Source organism: Podarcis filfolensis, assembly GCF_964270895.1.
Source record: "Podarcis filfolensis genome assembly, chromosome: 1".
NCBI classification, from domain to species: Eukaryota; Metazoa; Chordata; class Lepidosauria; order Squamata; family Lacertidae; genus Podarcis; species Podarcis filfolensis.
This window is the reverse complement of record NC_139604.1, coordinates 30,725,779-30,753,703: the sequence shown is the minus strand read 5'-3', so window position 1 is coordinate 30,753,703 and position 27,925 is coordinate 30,725,779. Positions and strand designations below refer to the sequence as shown.

The 27,925-nt window shown below is 39.6% G+C and overlaps 1 protein-coding gene across 4 annotated transcripts in view; it reads right to left on the bottom strand.

Annotated features, from left to right (window-relative positions):
* Positions 1-27,925, bottom strand: part of RBMS1 (RNA binding motif single stranded interacting protein 1) — a 128,462-nt gene that overhangs the window by 27,415 nt on the left and 73,122 nt on the right. For all 4 annotated transcript variants that reach the window (XM_083579542.1, XM_083579543.1, XM_083579540.1 and 1 more), the window contains exons 2-4: positions 22,682-22,857; positions 7,946-8,004; positions 4,224-4,315 (exon numbers count right to left, since the gene is read on the bottom strand). In XM_083579542.1, the coding sequence (XP_083435668.1) occupies positions 4,224-4,315; positions 7,946-8,004; positions 22,682-22,857 (327 nt within the window). The remainder of the gene's footprint in view (positions 1-4,223; positions 4,316-7,945; positions 8,005-22,681; positions 22,858-27,925) is intronic.

The window sequence follows — 27,925 nt, the reverse complement described above, 5'->3', positions numbered from 1 at the left end:
TGGTCCAGAGTAAGTATGTTGTAAGAGACATCTCACTCTATTGTCTACGGTGATGTTCTGGTGTTTAAGTAAATATAATTGTGTGTGTATGTCATAATATTAGAGTAATTAAGGTAAATGTGTAGGTAATTATGGTATTTAAATTAAGGTATGTGTTAGGCTGGGAGAAGTAGAGAGTTCTTGGAATGCTGGAAGTGAGTGGTGACTGAATAAGAGTTTGAGAGGGAGCCTCAACACTAGTGAGAGACTGTTCAGAGAATAAGTTGAGTTTCAAACTGGGTGGTAGTTGGAGTGAGAACTGGAGGTGTTTAGAGTGTGTTTGAGTGGTGGTAGCAAGGGTTGGCATAATAGAATAGTATTAGTACTACATAACCATTGCTTTATATGTAACAAAGGGGGGGGGGGGAATAAAACATAACAGAAACCATACCCTTCTGTGCACTAAGTGATCACATAACTTCTGTTTTAATAAAATTACTGTATTGCACCACATGCCACTTATTTGGCTACATTACAGATGGGAAGGATTCAGGTACATCGTATGTGGGGTGGCAGTAAGATTAAAGGGAGTTTACAGAAAGCCATTAGAAGCCCAACTCAGAGCTGTACCTTTTGCAAAGAGTGAGAAGGTGGTAGAGGGGAGTAAGGAGATTAGTTCATCAGGTGACAAAAGCAACATAAGAAAAGGACAGAAAATAACCATAAATGAAACTGCTAAGGCCCTACAGGCAAAACTTTAAGCTGTCTCATAAGCAATTTGTTTATAAAAGCAAACATATTATATATTTTAAGAAGATTACACAGCACACCGAGATATCAAGACACAGCATCAATAGCCCTTATTAAAAATAGGAAATGTTTTGTTGAAGAGCAAACACATTAAGATGTCATCTCCTGAACCCTGTCATTTATATAACAATGTTGTCAGCTGCCTAACTTTATAGCCCTAACCCCTTTAACCAGCCAACATAACGGTAAATAATGGTCCCTTGCATTACACAAAAAATTAAGCTTACTTATGGGCTAAAACTAGATTTCCTTCTTGATGCAGGTTAGTAAACATAGTGCTCAGTCTACAGCAAACTAGATGTACAGGTTCTAGGCTAGTGTTCTCTGTGACATGTTAGCTTTCTGTGTGAGATTTTCAAAATAAGCAAGCAAAGGAACATTGAACCTTGTAAGCTTCTGTCTGCAATGGTTCAAACCACACACAGGTTTATCCTCTCCATCAGACTAGGTCCAGGCCACTATATAATCTAGAAAATGTGGTCTCTGCATGCCTGAACCAGGATGACATCTCTAGTTAGCCAACTCTGCTATTCACATGTGAAGTACATTTCCCTTTCTCTCCCTTTTGCTGACTGAAATTCTGCTCATTCCAAATACTATGGAATTTGATGCTTATCACTCACCATATGTAATAAGGGTGATGAAATTATAGTCACATTGCCTTTTGAGTTTTATAAGTGACCCCATCAGCACATACACATAGTTCAGAGCACTGTTGCCTTTTCAGATTTCTATCCTCTTGTGTTTCCAACTTCCGTTTGAAATTTAAGAGCATAACCATGAACACATTGCCGCTTTTAAAACTCAAATTCACACAAAGAGGGCTCATTAACATTGGAGACAAATGTGCACTATTTCCAGTTTTTGTTTTGTGTGTTCCTCTCACCCGTCACGTGCCTAGATATTAAATATTATGACACCACCATTAACACAGAGACCCACAGAACAGCCATAATGCAAGAAAGTCATCTAGTAAGAGCAAGTGTGCATGCATGTGATAAAATGTGCATTAAGTAATAAACATATGGTTTTCATTTTGCTGTCCTGGAACTAATCCAAGGACATTTCAGGTTATTAGCTCCACTGTTCCTCAGTGGAGAATTTGGAAAAATATTGCCTAAGCTGAAAAAAGCCACCCTGGTTTATACATTACTCAAGAAGAAGCAGAACGGACAAGAAAGGTGTGCCAGATTTGTTTCATATTTAATCATTCTGAGGGGCTCTCACATTATTTAGTCACTTGAATATTTTAGAAAGTACAATGTTTTCAAACTTGGAAGGATAGACTTTAAAGAATGATTGCAATATATGTATGTGCAGAAGACCTGCATCACTCATGGTTTACAATACTTCCCATTATTGACAGCTGCCTGCATTATAATCTGTCACAACTGGACAAAGATAAGGACCCATACAGCAAAAGACTGGAGGATCAAAACATGGAAAATAGTAAATACAATAAAATTAACTAACCTTGTGGAAAGGTGGGGTATGTCTATAATATATTAGTGCACCAGAGTACAGGAGTACATACTTTTCAGGATGTTGCAAGTCACTTAAGAAATTATATATATTCTGTTTAGGTAAACAGTATTGTTGGAATAGATTTGCTATTACAGTGTGTTGGCAGCTGATGACCACGCATCCCAGAGAGTTTTGTTGCCTTTATATCCCTATCATTATATCTCTATCATTAATGTATCTCTTTTGTTGTAATTATATTTTGACCGACTTGTAGTTGGATAACAACAAGAGCAACGACCACACCAGTGGCTCCCACTTGCTGGTCTTATGAAAGTTTGATATACAAATAAAGACTATTTGAACTGCTCTATTCTAAGTCTGCAAAGATTCACACTCTTCAGTCATTTTCTACTTCTTTCATTTCATATACCGTTAATGCAGAGAGGTAAGCACTGAATTACCATTGTAAGTAGGGGAATATGCTTTAGAAAAATTAAGTGTTTTGCTGCTATAACCAATACAAAATTTTCCAGGAAATGGCAGGGACTTTCTATTTAATGAAGTTCAGATTCTGAAGAAAGTTTATTCCCGCTCCCCGCTGTTCAGTTCTTTCCACAAGAGTGCTCATTCTCCTAATTTATATGCATTCTGTTGGCAACCTTTGGCCTTTATAAAATAGCAACATTTGTAGCATTACTCAGACTGACTTGAGTTTTATCAGATTACGTTTCTTTTGGTGGCTGAAATGGCTGATTCTAGATCAGCAGAACCTGACAAAAATACCGCAATTTATTTTTTAGTGAGTGAACCATGCCTGACATTTGGCTTCCTCCATCTCCAAAGCAAGCCATTTTTCTAGTCCAAGTTCCATGTGCTAGGCCACAGTATGTGATGGCTGGAGTTGCAACTATTTACAAGAATTTGCCACTCACTGGTTTTATTTGCAAGCATCTTCATATTGGAGTACTAAATGACCTCAGAACACTGGTTGTCATACTGTAGAGCTTGGTCTTTTGGTTCCTGATTAACTTGCATATTATGCGCATAACCAAGTCAACATACCTTTCTTTTAAGGGGAGTAAGAAGGGAGATGGGTAAATAGGCCTTAATGTGGACAATTGCACCCCCCCCCAAAAACATAAATGCAGCATAAACATCAGAGTTGAAAACTGTTGTGTTCCATCTTTTAAAAACAAGAAACAATGCATGTTTCATTGTCATAACAAGCTGCTGAGAATATGTGCCTGGTAGTGACATATTTTTTGTCTTGATGGTTAGCTTAGTATTACAAGTGGTACCTGCTGAGCATTTTGTCTTCATTGGGCTGTTTGGAGATTTCATCTTCCCTTACTTTTCTTCCTAAAGGTTTGTTGTTGCAAACCTTGGAGTTTCCCCTCCTCTACTGATAACCTCCTTTCTCTGCGTTGTTGTGCTGTTTTGGCTACATTAATCAACAACACTCATGGCTGGAGACTGGAATTAGAGGGGGAAGATTCCAGGCATGCTCTGTAAGGTAGCCAAAAGTGGTGACTACTTCCTGAGTAAAGTATTTAGTTTCTCTTCAAGTGACAAATTGTCATCGCTATAGATTTATGGTAACAAAATCTAACTACCCCAGGAGTAGTACTGTCAAAAGTCATCCTAGGTGATGGTTTAAGACTTTGCCCCATGAGCCTGTTTTGTTTTTTTAAATGATGGAGGACTTCAAGTACACATGAGAAGGTCCATTATGAGAAGGCATTGATGAGAGGGCATTGATTTCATGCCAGGAAGGATCCACTATCACCAGAGTGTAGAGCAGGGGTGAAGAATATGTGGCTCCCCAGGTGTTGCTGGACTATAACTCTTTTCTTATCCCCAGCCAATATGGTCAGCAGTGAGGGATGATGGGAGTTAAAAAGTCCAACAATAACTGGAGGCCACAGGTTTCTGAGGTTACTCTCCGAATGATCCAAATGCATTTATCTTACCTTTGCCATCTGTGCTTGGACTCCTGTGGCCTTCAGAGCAGATACTGCTTTCTGAGCTGCGGCTGGACTGTCAAAGTCTACAAAACCATAACCTGGAATTTAAAACATCGCTTATTTATTGGGTAAGAAAAGCTGAAGTGTTCACTTCCTATTTCATCTGAAAGCTTAAGGGCAATGGCTTATAACATGCATGTTTTATTTCATCCTCATAACCATCCCCTGAAAAATGAGGATGAGGAAATAGCGTCTATGAAAGCACACTCTGCATTGTTTTCCGGAGCTTCCAAAAGGCTTTTTTTCTTTAACTGTTACTACTGCACAATTCACTAGAAAAGAGATGTTGTCTTAGTTTGAAACATTTCATATTGCAAAAAACAAATATCTGAGACATTTGTTTGGATTTGGTTTTTTATTGGCACATGCTCCATTTACTGCCTATAATGATTCCTTGTTCAGTGCCATATATAAGGCTATCACTTGTAGCCTTTTACAAAAATTGTATATGCACATTATTTATACATCTACTGAATATACAATATACAATGGGCATTCATCCATGAATGGTGATATCTCATCATGAAGAGAATGGCCAAATGTATTTAGCCCATATTTGTTGCTAACCCTTATCTGCACTGAAATATGACTGCAATATCACTAAATACAACAATCTGCTTATCCAGATTTTTTTTTTTTAAAAAACATGCTATTCTTGGGTTGGTTCATACTTGCACCATGCCATGGTTCAATGCTTATGTTGGCAAGCTTCTGAGAGATTCAGCAAAGAGTAGGGTCTGCATGCTCCCTATTACCCACACGGCCAAGACTAGTTTGAAAGAACTATGGGTGAGCAACATGCATGAACCAAGAATCCTGGTTTAAAACAAGCAACAGACTGTTACAACAAGCCAGCTTCATAAACCATGGTTTGAAGTTGGCTTATTTAGCAACTAATCATTGGTTGTTGTAAACTGGGGTGTAATACGAAGCAGATATTCTTTGAAACTAAAAGTAAATTAGGAAGATGCAGCCATGCAGGAAGATGTGAAGAAGAGGATGTGTCTGAGCTCATTAATGCTTGCTCATGGTTTTTAGTGCTTTGTGCAGACCAGCAGATTTTCACTACATGCAGTTAAATTAAAAGGAGGAATGCATGCTGTCTGCTTGGGTGGACACTCTCATCGCAGTCATCCTAGATGGGAATCTGGAAATCTTTATTAAACCCAGTCAAGGATTAGATGGCAACTGGGAGTGCACCCATATACTAAATTAAAGAGACTGTTTTGCATCTTCTTATATGTTCTTTATTGATGATGGTCATGGTGGTAAAACAGAGGAGATTAAGCAGTCTTTTTGGTGGTGGCACACATAACCTTCCCTGAGCAATAAGGCATATGCCACTGCTAGTTCAGTTGCTGAATACCTTTTTATTTACTTTCGCCTTTGTTGTTACAAGTTTTAATTTATTTGGAATATAGATTGTGTTTGGATTTGGATTTTATTGTGCATTGTATTGCTTTTTACTGTAGTGCATTTCCCCAACTATCAGAAATGTTTGAAATTAAGTTTTTGATTAAAAGGGAGAAAGTCAACAAAGCCCTTTTTATATGCCTTGAATATGACATTTAAAGAAATGCAAAGCTTTACTTTGATATTTTTTTTTTAAAATCACAGTAGATAGTATCCAACAAAGTAGATCTATTAGTGCAAAGATTTTCATTTGTTCAATGGAACTTTCCCTCCATATCTTTACCTAGGGTGACATTCCCAACTTTGTTCTGGAGCATTGCAGGAAGTCCCAGAACAGATTTAGGGAGTGCACAGGGATTAAGAGTGGGAGGTGAATTTTCACTGTGCAGTCCAAAGTCCTTGTGCTTACAGAGATACTTCATTGGATACCCCCAATATTTAGAATATTTTATATATATATTCTAAATAAAATATGATATAATATATATTTAATATATTTAGATATTGTAAGTAAGATTACGTTTTATTCTCTTTCTTAAGAAAAATGAAGACACTATGTTGTATACACTGCAGTCGTAACCTTGGTTTTCAAACAGCTTAGTTCTCGAAAATTTTGGCTCCCAAATGCCACAAACCAGGAAGTGACTGTTCCTGTTTGCGAACTATTTTCAGAAGTTGAACGTCCAACGGGGCCTCTGTGGCTTCCGATTCACTGCAGGAGCTTCCTACAGCCACTCAGAACCTGTGCTTTGGTTTTTGGAAGTTGAACGGACTTCCGGAACAGATTCCGTCTGACTTCCAAGGTACGACTGTAGTGGCCTTCTGCAAATGGAGTCTTTCCATTCGCAGAAGAGTCTTTGTTCTAGCATATGCCTTTGTTAATGAAAGAGAAAGAGAGACGGCTTGTGCAGCTTCTACCTTCCTTCTGCACTCATCTTCCACACTGTTCTGGATGGTCCCCACAACCTCCTGGGAAGAGACCCCTCACATGAAATGAGGGATTGCTGCACAGCAATTAAGTACAAAACAATCCAATAAAGAAGGATAACGTATGACAATTGCAGTAAGCAGGACTCATTTGACTAGTATCAAAGGCCTGCGGAAGCTTGAGTAAGTAGAAGCTCACTACAGTTGCCTGCTGTATGTAGGTGGGAAGGTCATTCCACAGGCTGGGGACCACCACGGAAAAGGTACTTTGTCATCCTAACACTGCAATCCTATACATGTTTATTCAGATGAGGTCCCTGGGACACTCCCACAAACGGGTATAGGACTGCAGCCTAATTCAATTTAAGTAATTCCTGTTTTCAAACACTGGATACATCTGAGCATTAAGTTTAGCATCAGCATGAAAATAATGTGGACAAATCCAATTAATAGAATCTCTTTTGAGATTAAAATCCTCTGTATGTTTTCTGAAATAACTGGCTTTTTACCACCAGCCTTTGAGTAAAATGTTTGGGTTCGGTTAATGATGAGCTTTCACTTTCTTTGTTCTTGCTTGTCAACTTTGTCCCTAATCGTGGAGGGAGTCAATATTAGCCTTGCTAAGTTGGCAGATGCTTTCCTGTGCTTAAGAGTGGTGTTCCTCCCCTTTTGGAAAGAGGGGCTGCAACCTGATATGTCAGTGTTTGCCATTACGTTCCACCCACCACTCATTCTGTTAGGAAATGATCTAATCATAATTACACTGAAGGTCACCAAACTAAATTAATGCACCCGGTGTCTCAGAAAGAAGTTTATTGTTTCCCCCCCCCCAGCTATAATTATGTCAGTGAAAATGAAACCCTCCCCCCCCCCGCTCCATTATATTCAAAAAGAAACAGAACACAAATACAATTAGAGGATTGGAACATGCAATTAAGAACTGCTTAACACTACTTCGTTCTAATTAATAAAGCCAATTTACACAATATGTAATCTTTTCAGATACTTTCTGCCGTCAAATGGTCCTTTGTAAAGAGTTCTCATCTCGGCAGGCTAAGGGGGGTGGGGGCGTGGAAGCATTTCAAACCTCCCTTTCTTCTTTGAAGCTGAGGCTAAATGGCAAACAGTGCCATGCATGTTAAATTTGACTGAAGTCATCTGAAGTTTTGGCACCCTGTTTGTAGGGCTGGGTACATTCCAGACCTACTAGGGAACAAATGCTCCAGAGTAATGCATGGCAAGACCATTTGTGTGTGTGTGTGTGTGTTTAAAGCAAATTTTAAAGGATATTAAATCAAAAATTGAAAAAGAATTAACAAGGAACATACCTTTGCATTTGTTTGTCGTTTTATCCAAAATAGCTTTCGTAGACACAATTTTCCCATATCTAAAATTTTTTTTTCATAAAAGGAAGAAAGCAGAAGTTACGCTTACAAAATTCCAGTACTAAGAATGAAACTGCAGTACTACTGTGCAACCCTGCACTTGTGAAAATACATTTACTCAATTGCTTTAACCTCCAAAAAGGAAAAAAGTACTGCCCAACAACCCAATCCTACCCATGGCTGCAGTGACCTGAGTATACAACAGGGCTTTGCATCAGACCAGCAGTTGTGACACCCACTGGGCCTACTTTCTATTAAACAGAAGGTGGGGCAACTGCATGCTTCAACTCCTTTATATTATGTAATACTGCATTTGTGGACCAGAACAGCTGGATTCCATCCTTTGTCCTTAAATTTCATCTGTAGCACTCCAAAGCATTACATTTTGGATTTTTTGTTCCCATTTTTCAGAATTGATACTTGAGAGTAGTAGAGAGATGGTATGGTCCACAACATTTGGAGGGAATGTCTACCCCTGGTATAGATATTATGTAGCTAGATGGAAAAAATGGTCCGACTTGATAGAAGGGTAAGTCCTCCTTATGTTCCATCAGTTAGATCTGGGCTCTGATCAGAGTGAAGCCTGCTGAGTTTTACGCACTCCAAGACATGTGTTTCATGTGGCTGTTGCATGAAAGCTGCACTTTAGGTTTGTAGTACACTGCAATAAGGTACAGTAATACAACACAGCATAAAATTGTCCTTTATTTCCTGATAAATTTATTTATCAAGGAATATGCAGACTAAAAATATGAAATCACAGTAAGAACTCCTCCATTGCATTCCTGCAACACAAACCTGTGTTTTCAGGGCTACAAGCTAATAAACTTTTTAAATTTTTTTTTTATCTAGTGGCATAATAATACCCACTTTCAAGTGGTGATGAAGGCCAGTAATACAGGGGTGGTAGTTTCCTTTCAGATGCTAGGTGCAGATGTATAAAATTTATAGAAATTTTGAAACCGGGGGCAAGGTGCACTTATTTTCCTGGTTTGTGGGGGGAAGAAATGGAAATCTTAGAGAAAATAGGAAAATATGCATTTTTAACACCATTTACAGATCAAAAGCCACTTGGTTTGTCATAACATTATCATGTTTGGAAAGTAAAAGTACAGTTCATTTATACAATACAGTACTTACAATTTAAAATTCCTTAATTAAACAAATTTAATTTCATTAAAACAAATTATTATGTATTTTGGAATACATAATAATTGGAATACATAGTCTCCACAGTGCCAAGCAGACATAAAGCATTCATTGCCATAAAAAGAGAGTTTTATTCTGGATTGTTCTATTTCATGTTTTAATGTGTTGTAAACTGCTTTGAGATTTGTTCTTTAAAATATAAAGCAGTACAGAAATAAAATTAATAATAATAATAATAATAATAATAATAATAATAATAATAATAAAAAAGTCCACCGCAAAACCAAAACAAACAAAAACGGTGCCTAGACATTCCATTTATGGCGCCATTTTGTGCATATGGTATATCTGGAGATGATGAATGAGGAGATGGATTGTTCTGAAACACTTTTTGGACTTACACATACTTCTTGCTTTAAAAAAAAATTCTTCAAAGGAGCAGCACACATTCCTAAGAGGAAATTGTGCCCTTTTTGGAGGGTGGGGGACTGGAGGCAAGAGGTGCCAGGTCAGCAGCAGCTGCTGACTAGCTCAATGTACCCCACGTGGACCTGGACATATTATGTCATAGGTCCATGCCCACATGGGATGCAGCTGGCCAATAAGCAGCTGTGTGCCTGCACCATGGTGACCTATCTGCCCTCCACCGCTGCTCAAGTCACCAACTGGTAATGTCATGTCCACATCGTCAGCTACCACCTCTCATTTCTGCTAACATTATCTCACCTAAGAAAAGCCCTCCTGGATCAAGCCAATGGCCCATCTAGTCCTGCATGCTGTTTGTACAGCAACCAAACAGATGCATGTTGGAAACTTCCAAGCAGGATTCGAGCAGGAGAGAACTCTCCCCCCTCCCTTTGGTTTCCAGCCACTGATTTTCAGAAGCATTTCTGCCTCCAACCATGGCTGGTGCCTAGCGGCTGACCTAGAACTGGTGCAGACCAGAGGAATCTGACTGTTCAATGTCGCTCAGAAGTAATGTTTTAAGCATATTTAAAAATGGCTTTGTTGGAACCCCACAAACATATACAATAAATCAAATCAAATATATAGCCAGCATCTTTTTTTCACAGATGGTTGTACATATGTTCTCAAAAAATTAATAGCCAATTTCTTTGGAAGATTCTATCACTATCTATCTTCTCTGCACAGAATGTGTTGGTTTTCAGAAGAGCAGAAGATCCATGCATTTTGTTTTCCCACTCCTAGACACTTGGAATTTTCTCCAACCTTTAGTATTTTTCATGAGTTCCCTGCTACCATAAACAAGCATGATTACACCCCACCTCTCTCTTCAGTTAGTTTTTAAAAAATAAGTTGGAAGGAAAACAACATGATCTACGTCTATTAAAGATTATTATACAAACCACATTCCCAATCATCACAGCAATACTTTTATTTAACTGGGCACATTCAGTCTTGAAGCAGCTTTATACAAATACAAAAAATAAAATAAAATCATCATCATGAAATATTTTACAGTGGTGTGGATCCTTAACAGTCAACGATGATTACAGTCTTACCTTGGAAGTCGAATGGAATCTGTTCCAGAAGTCTATTCAACTTCCAAAATGTTAGAAAACCAAATTGCGGCTTCTGCAGCCAATCAGAAGCTGCGGAAGCCCCACTTCCAATTAGGAGGGGAGGAGGGAGAGTACAAACAAAGCAGGAGACATGGTGCCTGAAAATTATCTGTAAAGTATCTGTTCAGCTGAGCTACCCCCTGGGAAGCTGTCAAGTCTCCACCTTTTGTTCACAGCTATATTGCCTTGTCAAAACACTTATCACAATGTTATTTTAATACCGGTATTCAACAATATGGCGATTTATCACACAGTCCTAGTGTGTGTACATATATAATGTAAATAAGGATTTATTCTCTATCTGTTCTTTCAATTATTCCCCTATAGCTAACATTTCCACACCTCTTTTTGAGCTTCATAATTTTATAGTTTTCTCTCTATAAATCTTTATGGATTGTTTCACATTCTACAACCCTTTCAGTAAAAAGGGGGAAGGGAAGGCTGTATATGTAAGTAAACTTTCTACTGCATGTAACACAATAGAACAGCAGCATATGCAACTCTTTCTGCTCTGTTCAAGTCCAGGATCACTTTTAAGTAACATCACTCAAGGTACTTTACTTTAAATTAAATACTTTAATAAGCATAGTGTCTTGGAATGTGTTCATCACACAAGAAATACAAGTCAAACCAGTTTCTCTTCACTTGAAAAAAAAAAGTGAATGGGAAGCCACATCCCTGCACTATTGCTTTTACAATGGAAGTATCTACACAAGAACAACAAATGCAGTCTTCAATAACTCATGCTCAAATCCTCCAAGGGAAACATTTTGTCAAGTCAGGTGTATGTAGCATGTGGCTGGAATACTATGGCATATTATCACCCCACCTTTCCTCTAAGAAGTTCCATGTGATGTAGTTGGGGTTCTCTCTTGTTAACTACAGCAACTACCCTATGAGGCAAGTAGGTTGAGTCACTGCAATTTATCCAAGGCCACCCAGTGAGCTTGATAGCTCAAGCAAGAATTTCATCTGAGCTACAAAACAACAAACTCTAACCACTTCAGCACATGCAGAAGCTGGTCTGTTGCACAAAGTATTTCAAGGAACACGTAAGAAATGTAGGCAACTCTAAAGCCTCAACTCTCACTCTTCACTTTTTTGCTATCAGCCGCATGTGCTGGACAGAACTCACCCTATTTTGTTTATGCAGTGTTCGATTTATTCTATTCACTTTCAAACTACATTTTGTAAGTCTGTCATTCTCAATTACCTTCACCAGTGTCAATGACCTTTCATAAGCATGTCCTCCCCCTTCAGGAAAAGTCAGAGGAGAGTCACACTCTGTGCACTCTTATGTGGGAATAAACCCCACTGAATATAATAGGACTTACTTCACTGTTAATTGGTACTCTTAATCAAAATCAGCATTAATTCAAAGAGAATGGGATCTTGGAATTCCCATTATGGAACAAACATGGCTCCCCATATTTCATTCTATTAAGACAATGCCCTTAAGTCTGCAAATACAGTATAAACTGTTGCTTCAGTGGTTCTTAGAACACCAGTGCAACTTAATAGGATATCCTCAATCATTCAATTCAAATGCTAGAATGTAAGGCATCTGGAGCATATCATCTTCATATCTGATAGGGATACCAGCAGGCTCAGGTGTACGAGCAACAAATACTGCATCATATCTCAAGATGGCATCTCTCACATTTGGTTCATATCCTACTGATATCGTTTAATGTGACAAAGACAGATTTACCAAGCCCTATGAAACTGTTCATGAAACTCATTGATTTCTGTTAAGACAATTATGGGCAAGACATTGGAAACATTCCCAATCAACCACAATTTGGGAATGGTTATTAAAACATGTTAAAACTGGGCTGCCATGGATAAATTAACCAAAGAGGTGCACAGGAAAGAAGGCTTGCAACAAATAATCAGAGGAGAAGATAAGGATAGAATTTTACAAATTAATGATAAGATTATGGATAGCACTGAGCAAATGGAATTCCAATGCGAGTGCCAATTCATTATTATGAAGTATGTGTATATATGTGTATAAATGACAAGGATGGATAATTTAGGACAGAGAAATGGACTAGACCTATAACTATAGATAATGGGGATGCTGTTCCTTTAGGGAAAGTGGACAAAGCATTCTGGAAGCATGAGAGGAGGAGCAGAAGCAAAGACAGAAGTTCAGTCTCATTCAAAGTACTGACATCAGTGTCAAAGCATGACCCTGCATGTGTTTTCCCAAAAGGCTCTGTAGTGCTGGAGGAAAGGGATACAGCGAGATGTGCATCCCACTGTGATAGGAATGTCCACATCACCTGGTGGTCAGCAGCGTTAGTAGAACTTCAAAAGCAAAGTAGAATTTTATTCTGGAGTGTTTTGACATATGCTTGCATGTACCTGTGAGATGACTTTGTTCAAAGACTTGAAGAGGGCCCAGTTATTTTCACAACATAAAAATAATTATATCCTTTAAAAAAAATGTTTTAAATTGTGCTTCTGTGTTACTATGAAGCTTGACCCTTCAGGGACCAGGTAAATCTAACTTTATGCTTCATGGTTTCAAAGAAAATTAAAGTTCATGGTTGTTTTCTATGAAGTACTTATGCATACTAATAATTTAATTCAGTTATTAAATGTGTATACAGCCCTTCATCCAAAGACCACAGAGCGGTTCACAACACAAAAACACAAAATACATAACAAAAAACCAAAATCAGCCATATTAAGATTTATAAGTTAGAAGAATGAATTCTCTTGCACTGTGTCACCCAATGGCCATGTTTGCACATCATGGGAAGTCATATACCATGAAGTAGTGCATATAAGTGAATTGTATCCACTTTGGTCCTTCCTATTAGCTTGCGAAGGAAACAAAGTCTGGCTTAGCAGTATGTCTAAATTTAAACAAACTTTGATCAAAGAACAAAATTTGGCTTACCAATCATGGTTTAAGGCTTACTGTGATGTGTGAATGCAGCCAATGCCTTTTGCTGGTTGTTTCATAACAATTTGTGTCAGTGCCAGATTTCTTTTGCTAACCCATCTTTGGATCCAGCCCATGACATTTAAATTGTCTTGTGTATGCAAAGCTTGCTATGGAAAAGTTCAGCTGTGCAATAATTTTGGCATAGGAAATGAAATGAAGGCTATGCAAACAAGAGGAAAGGAGGGAAATGCTTTAGAAGTCAGGAAATGTTTCTTTCCTCCTGTTTGTAGAGACTGGGTACCAGCCTGTGTAGTCCAAAATCCAACCGGAAATGCAGTAACCCACACATTCTTTTAGCCTTGAACAGGGATTTTTTTGGTCAAAATTAAACTTAGTTGTTTCAATATGGGGAGTGCATTTTGGTATACTAATAGAAGAATAGGGAATTAAGTGTATTATCGCTGTGTCATCTCTAGGACATTTTGAATAAACACATCAAAGTGCATTTCCTAATCATGACTATAAGATCTGTTACTGGTTTACAGAGAGGAAAGCAACAGTTTTCGTTACAGAAGTTTCAATGTGAAAGTTTCCACCAGACAGAAGACAGAGCCTGGCAAGACAGATCAAAGCATCCTTTAATTATTTTAAGAATATTGTCTTCCATGAAAACATGTGATACGACACCATGCTCTAGTCATTGGGCTGGATCCAAAGGACTATGAGTGGAAGGAAAATAGTAATTGGCTCTGTTCTGCAACACTCAAACAGATCACAAAGTGGGAGCAGCTATGGCTCAGTGGCACAGTGCATGTTCTACAGGAAGAACATCCCAAGTTGAATCCCCAGCATTTAGAGTTATAAGCAGGGAACTCGCCAGAACTGAGTTCTGGCACCTCTCAGGTGGGCATCATTGCCATTATAAGAGAACAAGAGAGACGTTCATGGTGAGTTCTGACACCTCTTTTTCTAGAAAAATAGCACTGGTTGTAAGGCTCAGGTAACAGGTGATAGGAAAGACCTCTGTCCAACTGTGGGGTGCCACAAGCCATGGGAATATTGCCATGTATATACCAAGAACAAGCACACACACTTCCTGTGAGAACAGAAATAATTTTGTTTTCTTTATAAAGCAAGGCCAAAAGGTTAAGCTAATCATGAATTTACTGTGTTTCACAGTAATGTGCAGAACACAAACAAATGAAAAATCCAACAAAATAAATAAGATCCAAGCTTGCAGGCGACCCTTTACTGACCAAGGATCTCTGGTAATGAATAGGCATAGCAAGGTCAATAGTATAGATAGACACCTAAAGAGGGCCAATTACACTGAACAGTGAATTGTGAAAAATTAATGCGGCATTCATTCAAGCAAAATTCATAGTTTGCTTTTTGTGATTTAGCAAGAGGAAAGTATAGCAATCACTAAGCTCAAAATTTGATTACTTTGGCCTGGTGATGGTGCAATGTTATTTTTGTCTAACCATGTTTAGGAGACTGGGATCATCTCATCTGAGAGCAACACACGTGCTATTCTTCTACCTCTCATTACTATTGGTCTTGAAACATACAAGAAATAACATGAAAAGGTTTAATTGGGACAGAAGAGTAATTGATGCCCTTATATTCCTATGCTCTTCTACTTAACCATTGTAAATTAAGTCAATTACCCTCCTAAACAATGGTCTGAAATCCATTATATGGGGTGGAAACTTTTCCATTACTGTAGTTTTCCATAGGAAAATATTCCACCTTCAAAACTGATCACACTAACATTATACACACAATACAAATTGAGCAAATAGAAAATACAGTATCTAAAATACAGTATCTAAAAATCAAAGTTGTAATTCTTTTTTCATAGCTTCATTTTCTCTCTTAAAATCTAACTGCACACTAATGAGTTGACTTTAACATTATTTACACATATTCCAATGAAGTAACAATAACTACTAAGCCAAGCTCTAACTTTCTTTCTAGTAGCACCTCCCCCCCCCCATGCTGTGCAGCAGACTGGTTGGAGCAACATGGGAAGCTGCCTTATACCCAGTCAAACCATTGAGTCCATCTAGGTCAGTACAGTCTACACTGGTTGGGACTGGTTCTCTAGGGGACATTCCTAGCCCTACCTTAGAGATGCCAGGGATTGATCATGGAGCCTTCTGCGAGTGGTTGTTTTATCACAGACTTATGGTCCTTCTTCAAACTTGGAGAGTGCCTCTGATTCAACAGGAGAAACTAAGGCTAGCATAAAACATGAGGGAAACCACGAGGGAGAACACAGAAGTGCCTGAACACACCTAGGTGAGTATCCTTTTAAAGTACAGTGGTACCTCGGGTTAAGAACTTAATTTGTTCTGGAGGTCCGTTCTTAACCTGAAACTGTTCTTAACCTGAGGTACCACTTTAGCTGATGGGGCCTCCCGCTGCTGCCATGCGATTTCTGTTCTCATCCTGAAGCAAAGTTCTTAACCCGAGGTACTACTTCTGGATTAGCGGAGTCTGTAATCTGAAGCATCTGTAACCTGAAGCGTCTGTAACCTAAGGTACCACTGTATGTCATTCCCCCCTTTTAAAAGGCTACGTTATTAGAATCCCAGTATTCTGCCTGCCCCATCAGAAGGTATTAAAAAGTAAAGAACAGTAGATCACCAGGATAAGATAACCAAAGGTTACAAATATCTATTAATATGTATATAGCAGGTGTGGGGAGCCTATGGCCCTCCAGATATTGTTGGACCCCCAACTCCCATCAATCCTAGTCCATCAAGGATGATGGGAATTGCAATCCAAAAAATATATGCAGGGTCACAGTTCCCCATCCTGATGTGTGGAGTGTGCTTCCCTTCTGCAAGGGGAATTCCCAAGCCTCCACCAATACTGAACTGAACAGTAAGCTTGGCCTCAGAAACAAGCCAGGTTTAATGTACCTACCAACCCCAACTTCCTGATGATAGAGGGAAGGAATATGTTTATCTTCAGAGCAAAAACCTATTGTGCTCACAGCTGGCTTTATACTTATCTTGGCTTCCTCATCTCAGAGGTGAGTCCTCCCAGGTTGGTCACCCCAGGTCTAACACCATATCCATTTAAGACTATCTGCTGCTTTGCCTTCCCTTCTCCCACCAGGCCTAGTAGGAAGTATTGCCTTTCTGAGAATTGGAGTGATCCCTGAAGTTGTTTTATCCAGGGACTTCTGGGGTTGATGCCTAACCATAACATATCAAATGAAGCAACAAACAAACAAGCTTAATGGATAAGCCCAATTAGGAGCACCCTACTGGGAAAAGGCCACAGTAATTTCAGAGGAGAGAACAACAAGAGGTTGCTTCTCTCTTGAATCTTACTGCCCAGTATAATCACTCAGCCAAGACTTCAAAGCAAGCACTTCAATATTAGCTGCAACACTGAATAAGACTATATTTAAATACATTAATCAAGATCAAAACAGGATCCTTGCCAAGTGGTAACAATTTACACCACAAAGGAATTCATTCCTTGGGTTATTTGAATTAAAAAAGATCAGCATTTCCTCCTCTGATTCCAGAATTAGAAAGAGCTGTCATTAAATTGGGGGGAGGGGGAGAAATTATTGTTATTATTAAACTGAAGGCATTAAAGATGCTTAATAAGAATGATAAAATTAAAAGTACTGGAATAATTTAAATAAATCCTTCCTCTAAAGGCTTAATCAATGGTTAGGTTTCTGAAATAGTTAATGTCGAAAGGCTATCAAATAGCGGAGTCTCATTCCTACAACACTGCTTAGCATCTTTGTTCAGCAAGCATAGCCATTATGCTCTTGGGTCCCATTATCCCCGACCACCTGATGAGAGCTGCAGTCCAACAACATCTGGAAAGTGCCATGTGGGCTACTCCTGCTGTGTAGGATATTTTTTTAAAAATAAAATGATGCAAACATGCATTACTTAAAGAGTGTGGCTTAGCAGCAAATCACAGATTCAAAGTCCCAGATTCAATCCTTGGCATCTCTAGATGGGACTGTGGAAAACTCCTGTCTGAAATGCTGCAGAGCAGCTGCCTGTTGCTGTAGACAACACTGAGCTAGATGGCTCTAGTAGTATAAGGTAGTTAGATGCATTCTCTGTAAGGCAGCTTCTTCCTATGTTCCTACAACATAGCAGTGTGCACTTTTTCCTTTTGATGCACAAGGCATGTTAATGAATTGCAAAGAGTATGCCAGGTAACATGTTCAGATATTAATGCAGAAAGATTTTATTATTTCTTGTGCTGGAGGAGACTCTTGAGAGTCCCATGGACTGCAAGAAGATCAAACCTATCCATTCTTAAGGAAATTAGCCCTGAATGCTCACTGGAAGGACAGATCCTGAAGCTGAGGCTCCAGTACTTTGGCCACCTCATGAGAAGAGAAGACTCCCTGGAAAAGACCCTGATGTTGGGGAAGATGGAGGGCACAAGGAGAAGGGGACAACAGAGGCCGAGATGGTTGGACACTGTTCTTGAAGCTATAAACATGAGTTTGACCAAACTGCGGGAGGCAGTGAAAGAGAGGAGTGCCTGGCGTGCTCTGGTCCATGGGGTCATGAAGAGTCGGATACGACTAAACAACTAAACAACAACAATGCATTAGGCACAAAGGGAAGGATCTTTCTATATCTCCATTTCCCAGACCAGAGAATAGGATAAGTGCACACAGATCTGCTAATCAGCTGAGGTACCTCACTTTCTAACTAGTATCTTTTTTTGCCACCCAGAAAGTAAGAAAGTGTGACTGATTCACTGCTGCACACCAATCTCTTTGTGGCCCTTCAGTAATCCAAGATCCAGCAAGGAGAAGATTCATAGATCTGCAGCCCTGCCCATCAGTGGCTGTTGTTTGGAGGGAGGAGAAAAAAGAGTTTAATTCCCAACTGCATCCATGTCCTCCTTTTTTAAGGACAGCCAGTGGGAGACATGGTGCAGTGAGAAGATGATGTTGAAGCAAATATCTGTGCTAGTGGAGACAAACAATGCATTTGTGCATAAAACTCAACACTGAAAACTTTCTTCCCCGTGTTCTTCTGATAGAATGAGGATCTTGCCAGTTCAGAGACATGTGCATACTTTGTGAGTAAGAAGAGGTGTGTGCCATGCCACTAAAGGTGCAGCATTATGAGGCTTAACTGTAAGATTACTACACCAATCCATTAAGAACAGTAGCAAGATTGGCAATGGTGATCATTATGATTAGGGTTACTTAGTTGAAACTAGCAACATGTTAGCCCAAATGGAATGCACATTCTCTGCACCATGATCTCCTCTACACAAAATACTCAGTTATGACTTGAAGGAACAAGATCTTATTGATGGGGCTCACAAGAATGGAAATAACACAGAAAGCGGAGGAAACTGTCAGTCAGGTCTTCTGTGCTCTTCTTGCCAATAAAGCATTTAAATCTTGCTACATGCGTCTTTCCTCATATCAACTGAAAAAATCAGTGGTACCAAGCCAAGCTGCCATTGTTTTTGGCATACATTTTAAAACCTGCTTTGCTGGTTTCCCATACTTATGGCTAAGTTTGTAACAAATATTCAAGTGTTTATCTTAATTTTGCTTACTTTAACTTTTTACATGCCACTTTTTCAGCTGTTATGAGTGGCCAAAATCAGCTTAGAGCTAAACTACTTGAATGTAATAATGATAAGCAGGTAAGAAGCAATGCAGCATGTATAATATTCCAAAGAAGAAATGGGAAAGCAAAGTACATTGACAAACACCAGCTGGGCATATAAGCCTGCTGATACAAACCAGTTTTCACTGCCATAGTAGGAGCCAAACCGTAATCAAGGGCAATGTGTTTCATAATCTGGAAATTACTATGGATAAGGCCCTCTTTGGCATCACCACCAACTAAACCTCTTACTTGTAACAATGGCAATGTGAAGTGCTCTTCATAAGGGTTCCAGGTAGTCAAGCAACAATACCTTCTTTCAGGATATACCATTTCATAGTAACTACTATCTCAGAACTATGCATTCATGAAATTGGGAGGCAAATGAGGAAAACCTAAGGTTATTAATTTAGTTACCCAAGCAGAAATGAAGACAATCCATCTAATTAAACAATGATGTAGAAATACCTGCAAGCTTATTGGTGCTACTCAAATTTACAAAAAATAGGCTACATGTGTAGCAGAAAAGCTTATTGCTGGACTGTTACATCTAAATGTTTTGCACATAAAGCCATCAACTCAGCTACCTCTTGGATTATGCTGGAACTACCTGCCTACAAAAAAAGAGTTTTACTTCCTTGGTGCTAAAGTGTTCAACTTTGTAAGGCTAAATGTGTAAGGCTACTTGAAGTTCAAGTAGGGTTATAAAGGCATAATTCCAAAAGATTTACAGTCTCTTTGGTTCATGTATCACTAAGCTAGTCTTTAAGAGACCGTGGTCCATTATTACATCAATCCTGGAAGAGGACTGTGATCTGCAGCCGTAATTATATCACTAATTTTATTATCATAAGAACAGCTGCTTTTCTAATTGCAGTTCAGTTTAATGTCTATGTGTGGCAGCCATAGCAACAACATTATAGGAAGAGGAAGAACTTGAGCAAGAACTTTGTTTCTGATTTTTTATTATATATGCTTGCCAGGATTTTAAAAAAGAAACAAATCAAATAGATTTTGAATAGAATATTCAAAGCTAGATACGTCAACCATGTTTCAGCAGCAGGAGGGCCACTTAAGAACAGAACACCACTTAATACTAAAAAAAAGAGAAATGTGCAAAAAAAAAAGTTTTCTTTTGGAGTATCTCCAACCAATGGATTCCTGACACAGGCATACTGGTAAGTTACACTGCTTCTTACAGTGTGGGGTTGTAAAGATAACAGAGGATGTCAGGTTTTAGCAGCAGTCTGGTGTTCTTACCACAAACGGTTTTGCTCTATGGTGGTGAACCTGTGACCCTCCAGATATTGTTGGACTCCAACTCCCAACAGCCCCAGCAAGGATTGTCAGGGATGATGGGAGCTGAAGTTCAACATCACCATCTCTATTCTATAACACCCAACTATAGAATGAATGGGGGGCAGCCAAGAAAAGGCCATCATCACAAAAAAGTGCTATGCATAAGAATTCCTATCCTTGGATCAAAGTACAACATGTTCTTAAGTTCTGAACCATGGGACTTATATAGGTATTCACCTCATCCATCTTTTGCTTCAGTGAGATGCTCATAGTTCAGTAATATCCGCCCCCCTCCCCCGGGAAGCATTTGTATGATAATTTGAAAATGCAAAGCACTAGCTGCAAATCACCTCAACAAAAAGTCCAATTGAGCACAATCCTCAAATCATTCCGTAGTCTCTCAAAGAGCAGGGAGAGGACTTGGCTGTCCTAAAGCAAAACAACACTGGTACATTTGTGTTTCAAAATAGGGCAACCTATTGAAAACAGAGTCCTGTCTCCCCACTTTCAGCGAGAGCTCCACTAATGCCATCTGAAAACACCTGCTCTCCCAAGCGAGTGTTTGACATACACTATACAGAAGTCTGTTCCAATCTGGCAGGAAAAGCACAAGCTGTACACCCGTTAGAAAGAACAGATGAATAGAGGTGAGGAATAGAAGATACCCAAAGAGGAAACAGACTGGCAACAAGAAATGGTCTCCCCAGCAAAAGTACTTTCCCCACATTAATCTGTTAAAAAAGCACCCAAAGCAGCACAAAAAAGAATGCAAACATTATAACTGTACTGCTACAAATAAGGAGGTAAAAAACACAACATGCCTGTAATTAGATAAGAGCTCTCTCAAGCAACTTCCCAAAAGAAGTTCTTCCCAAAAGAAGAAAATAATCATCAGAATACAAACATGTTCAAGTTTATCACTGCCAGTAGCACTATGCCAAAACCGAGATGAATGCAGTGGATGAAGCAAGAAGGGGCAGAAACAAATGGACACAGAACTAAGAGCGACACAAATATAGCAAAAGCTCCTTCTGAAACCGGAAGAAGAATCCAGAACAGAAATACAAACGAACAGTTTAGGTGTAATTTTTAAAGTCAAACTGGAAAGATTTGTATCACTTTGCCCCTCTTGCCAAGTACAGGGTGCTGTGGTATCAAACCACTTTGTATGTTATTGCTGCTAAAAGCACATTAATAAGGCAGGGAACAACATTGTCCAAAGAGAAATTTAGCGGGAAGAACTTGGCTTGTGCTTAACTTTCCACAATCCATAAAATTAATACAGTGACAACTTGGCAAAGGCCAGCTAGTTTTTATCTTCTTGAACCATTTGCTTCTAGTTGTTCAGGACCATGTTGAAAGAAGTTAGCTTTCATAGACCCACATATGTTGCCTGCAGTGACCCAAGCCTCATGCACCTATCTGGATATCTTTTGTTAGAGAAATCTGGGCCTGTTCTATCTACACAGTTGCCACTTGATTCAGTGATAAACTTAAAGGGTTGAATCCAAATAACTGTGAGTGGAAGGTAAACAGCCACTAGCACTGCTCCACAAATGCCCATCCAAGAACTTGAACATATAGTCCTATAATATGTAGGTTCTCTTATAGTTGTTATGCTTCCAAGTTCACAAGCTTTTGTGCTTATACAAAAGAACGTAATTGGATTTAGTCAAACTTTTTTTCGTACAGCACTGTAGTATGAGGTGTAAAAGACATCCCTCCAATAAGGAGAATATACATTCTTGCATATGAGGCACAATATCCTAAAAAAGACCCCAACACAATATCCTAAAAAAAGAACAGCACAAATATTTTACTAGTTTTTATTCAAATGATTTCTGCAAAGCTAACAGCATCCCTCTTAAAGTTTGCAAACAACAGCCTTATATTTATATACGAGGAAGAAGTTTTTGCAAGTGAACAGCTCCATAACACAAGTTGCTGTACAGCATACAGGTGATGCATATGGGCAACCTCAACCATTTTGACTTACTACGCTTCAGTATTTATTCATTTATTTATTTAGGGGTTGTTTGCATGCCCTGCACAAAATCACTTAAAGCACCTTCTCACTTTAGCAACATATCCCTCAATTTTCAAAATGTATACTTACGGTTGGCATAGTTTTACTAAGTCCTGGTCAGTGGTGTTTGGTGGCAGACCTCGGATATAAAGATTTGTTTTGCTTAATTGATCCCATCCTGAGTTGCTGCTGCTGCTGTTGTTGCTATTGCTGCTGGTGATGATGGGGCTAGGAGGAGCCATTGGATGGGCAGGCACGATGGGCTGCTGAAAAATAAAGCAAGAACAGAGGAGCTCATTTAGGACATACAGTATGAACCGCACAGCACCTTGATTCATCCTGAGAAAAGTTCTGATGCTATTACTCCGTGGTACAAATATCCCTGCTTCCACAGCACCTTGGAAGCCTACAGAGCAAGTCACTCAAAGCATGCAAGGAGACGACACACGTATTATGGTGCAAATACATCATATTGCCCTTTCACAGGATGGCATATAGTACAAGGTAGGATGTTTCTCTTTAAACAGACAAGCACAACTGAAGATGTAGAGAACATAAACTTCTTATCATCAGCATGTCTCTCTTTGACCAGGCTAAAGCCTCCAACTTAAAATAAGGCTGTCAAATCAGCATGAGCTGACTATATCTACAGCTTGTGTCTACCCTAAACATACTGCACTATGTCATATCATGGAAAGTTATCCACTCCTTTATGCAGGGGGAAGGGAGAAGAAACTTTTCAGGTAGAGGCAATGTACATGCTTGGTGATGTATTATTTAAGTTCAAACACACTGAATAGCTTAGTCCTCATTGGAAATACATACATAACTGAATTTACAACAATTATTCTTTATTAATTTACTTCTCCTTTTTGTTACTGCTCTACTGCTTCCTCACTCACCCATCAAGTTCTAGCTGTAAGCTCCTTGAAGCAAGAGTTGACATTTTTAGTTCAATTGCATTGAACTATGCACATTTATGGCATCCATTATCATAAGTGTACTGGATTACCAACCATATAGAACAGGGGTCAGCAAACTTTTTCAGCAGGGGGCCGGTCCACTGTCCCTCAGACCTTGGGGGGGCAGACTATATTTTTGGGGGGGTGAGGAGAACAAATTCCTATGCCCCACAAATAACCCAGAGATGCATTTTAAATAAAAGGACACATTCTACTCATGTAAAAACACGCTGATTCCCGGACTGTCCGCAGGCCAGACTGAGAAGGCGACTGGGCCACATCCGGCCCCTGGGCCTTGGTTTGCTTACCCCTGATATAGAATAATAAGTCTTGCTGAAGCAAAACCAGCCTGGCTTTTGAAAGGGTAATCTGCCCTGCCTCCTGGATATGGAGAACGTTCTTCTTGGATCAGCAACAGCTAGCCAAAGTTATGGGGTAAGCTAGTTAGCATATGTCTATGTTGTTTTCTTCTGTTGGATTCTGGACCTCATAATCTGTTTACTCCAAACAGGTTTAAGCTTCAAAATTAGTAATATGCTTCTTCTGTGGTGTAGCCAGTGTGGTGTAGTGGTTAAGAGCGGTAGTCTCGTAATCTGGGGAACCGGGTTCGTGTCTCCGCTCCTCCACATGCAGCTGCTGTGTGACCTTGGGCCAGTCACACTTCTTTGAAGTCTCTCAGCCCCACTCACCTCACAGAGTGTTTGTTGTGGGGGAGGAAGGGAAAGGAGATTGTTAGCCGCTTTGAGACTCCTTAAAGGGAGTGAAAGGCGGGATATCAAGTCCAAACTCTTCTTCTGTTTTCTCTGGTCAGAATAATCATTCCAGCAGCAAAGCCAGAAAGAACAATCTCTCTGTTAACAAATATATTAGCTGGTAGCAGTGAAAACCCCGATATAAGAACTGATTCCCTTGTTTCTGACTGTTACCACACATGTCCTCAAGGTCTGGGTTTGAGTAATACTAGAGTGACTTTCCTCCCCCATATGCAAATACTATGTTAAATGCATAAAATAAAATATACAATGCAATATGAATGTGAATGATCTTCACACCCACAGACAAGAAGAGCAGGCATCAAATTAGGTCATATTTTCTGCATGTGTTCCTAGTTATAAAATTAACTTGGATTTTTAATGTTGAAACAAAGAATGTATATATAAACCACTCAGCATATTAAAGGCAACCACTATTTCTACAGCAAATATTTATATTACCAAATGAGGGAAAACGTTTAGAGGACGAGCCAAATGTTCCAACCAAAATTAAGCAGTTTTAAGCTCAAAGGAAAGAGTAAAGAAGATGAATAAATCACTCCAACTTAAATGAATGAAACCAAGAGTTTGACTTGAGTTGGACTGTGCCCTAGACTTGAGATCTTCAAAAACACTGGTGCTTGGAAGTCTAAGCCAGCTGCACAGACAAAGCATGAAAGTTTGGCAATGGAAAAACTGAAAGTCTTAATTCCAAGAGTACCAAACACATTGTTCATAAGTACTGCTTTAAACAATGTTTAAACAATGTTTAGGTACTGTCTGAACCCTGAAAAGACCTAGTGGCTTAGTGCTTTGCCCTAAGAGAGGAGACTATAAATTGTGTTAAAAATGACATATTTCAACTCAATTAAATGCTTATGGACACTATGGGCAGAATAGTTCCACTGGTGAAAGCCTGCACAAGGGCTTCCATTAGTGCAATGGGGCTTCCCCTGGTTTCCTCAACTTGTACCCAAGATGCCTCCCCCCAAAAAAAATTGGCTTGGGAGAACTCTCAGAGTAGTGTATGTTGGAATGGGGGCTCATTCCATCTGGCAAGCTGAAAAGTGTGTGCTGACAGAATGATTGTTGTAACTGCTATGCTGAATTTCTCCCATGACTACTTAAAATTTGAGAAATACTGATATATGTACCTAAAGCTAAAGAGCCCTATGGACATTTCTATGGCATATACCATACAAATAGCAGCTGAAAGCCAATTACTTTGATAATTGAACCCAAGTAAGTGGGATGAAGAATAAGAAATTAGAACCAGTTTCTACTGTAAAAAGGTAAAGGGACCCCTGACCATTAGGTCCAGTCACGGACGACTCTGGGGTTGCGGCGCTTTACTGGCCGAGGGAGCTGGCATACAGCCCTACTCAATTGTTGAAGTGGGCATGGAAACTTATACTGCAGACACATCTCCCCGCCTATACACACACACACACACACACACACACTTCCACAGCACAGCAGTCAGTCATACATTTCATTTTTAAATATCTCAAGAAATATTTGTAGCCATGGGATGGTGGTTGGAATGTCATAACACGGTTTCATTAAGATGAAAGAATTTTGTTCCAAAAAATCATCTACAAAGAGATATACAAAGTAAATCTGAGTCCTGTTTCAACACTAGTGAGGCCGATTTGCAGACGAGCCTTATCCAAAATAACATGTGCAATAAATTGGAGGATGGGAGCATTAGGACACACAATAGGGCAGGAGTGGGAAGACTCTGTCAATATTATCCTATATTATCCCAAGTCCCACTTTGTGGAAAGCGCCTAGTTAGTATTGGTGAACTGCATAATGAAGGAAAAGGAGTTATCTGCATGGTGCAGCAGCCCCTTGGTACTGCAGCAAGAGTCCACTAACCACCGCTGGGCACTGCTGGTAGAGGGACTCGCTCCACCATCAGTGTCCAGCACATAGAAGAACAAGCTGCATGACACTGGGGCAAATGCAGCTCATTTTCCCCTCTGTGCACTGCCGGGTCGGGACCAATGCAGCTCCTTCCTCTGCCTAACAGTTATCTTGTCCAGTGCACATTTTACTGGCTTCCCTGCAATATGAGGGATTTTTGTCAAAAGCCTTCATGAAATCAAGATACAACCCTCTAGCTTCTGATGAGAAAAAGAAAGCTTCTCCTTTTACATAGGGGCATTGCTACAATTAGGGGCCAAAGCAGATAGTGAGGCAGCTGTATAGATCCAGCGCCGAGGGCCTTCTGGCGGTTTCCTCATTGCGAGAAGTGAGGTTACAGGGAACCAGACAGAGGGCCTTCTCGGTAGTGGTGGCCGCCCTGTGGAATGCCCTCCCATCAGTTGTCAAGGAAATAAACAACTATCTGATGTTCAGAATACATCCGAAGGCAGCCCTGTTTAGGAAAGTTTTTAATATTTAATGCTGTATTGTTTTTAACACTTGATTGGGAGCCGCCCAGAGTGGCTGGGGAGACTCAGCCAGATGGGCGGGGTAAAAATAAATTATTATTATTATTATTATTATTATTATTATTATTATTATTAAAAAAACACAGACCTGCCCTCCCGCAAAGCGTAAGTAACCCATTGCCCTCGAACCTTATTTTATGCAGGTCATTGAGGAAAAAGGGGGGAGGGGGATGACAGAAGAGAGAAACGGATTTTGACTCTGCCCACCACCATGGTGCAGCCTCCAACAGATTCTATCAGAAGTAGCACGACCCACAGCAAAGATTGCCTGATCCTGTTGTGGAATGGGTGCTGGATTTTAGAGCCATGTACCCAGGGAGGACACACCCTTCTTCAACTATGCAGTGGCTCAGCTCCCTTCATTTTTCTCCTAGCAGGGAATCAGATGCCAAAAGTGATCCTGGTTGAGAGAAAAATTATCAAGACAGCCGAGCTGCAGTGACATAAACCTCAGGAGGGGGATGGTTCAGCTCTCCTAATCTGGACAACCCTTTTGCTTAAGACACATGCCCCCTTTTAAACTATTGAGGAGGACCATGTTATGTTTAAACACACAGGACTGCCCTAGTTTGGCCTTTGAACAGAAGCAGCCTGTCTTAAGGATGCATCTTCCTGTACAAGACATGCAATGCAATCCTATGCTTATTTGCTTAGAGGTTTTACAGTGCTATCCTATGCATAACTTGCTTGGAAGTAAGTCTCATTGGTCTAAATGAAGCCAACTTCCTACCAGTGTTAGAAACTCAGATAAATAATTTAATTGGCAAATGGCACCTTAAGCCTAGGGTTATGGTCGCCACAATGAAATGTCTAGGCACAGGTTGTTGGGGGTTTTTTTTTGCGATTGAAACTACTATTACTATTACTATTATTTATTTTCATTTCTATACTGCTTTATACTTTAAAGAACAAATCTTTAGAACACATTAAAACAGAAAATAAAACAATCCAGAACAAAAGAAATTCAAGCTTCAAGGTAAATATTTCAGACCCTTCTCTAAGTGAATTTTTGCTTTCCCCAGTCGCCAACTTGGCATCCAGGGATTGCCACATGATTGCAATTGGACCTATGCCAGTCACAAAATGTGCCTGGTGCCTGGCTAGTTTCTAGCACTACATAGGGTGCACAAGATTGCCACTCTGTACCCTGAACTGTGGTCT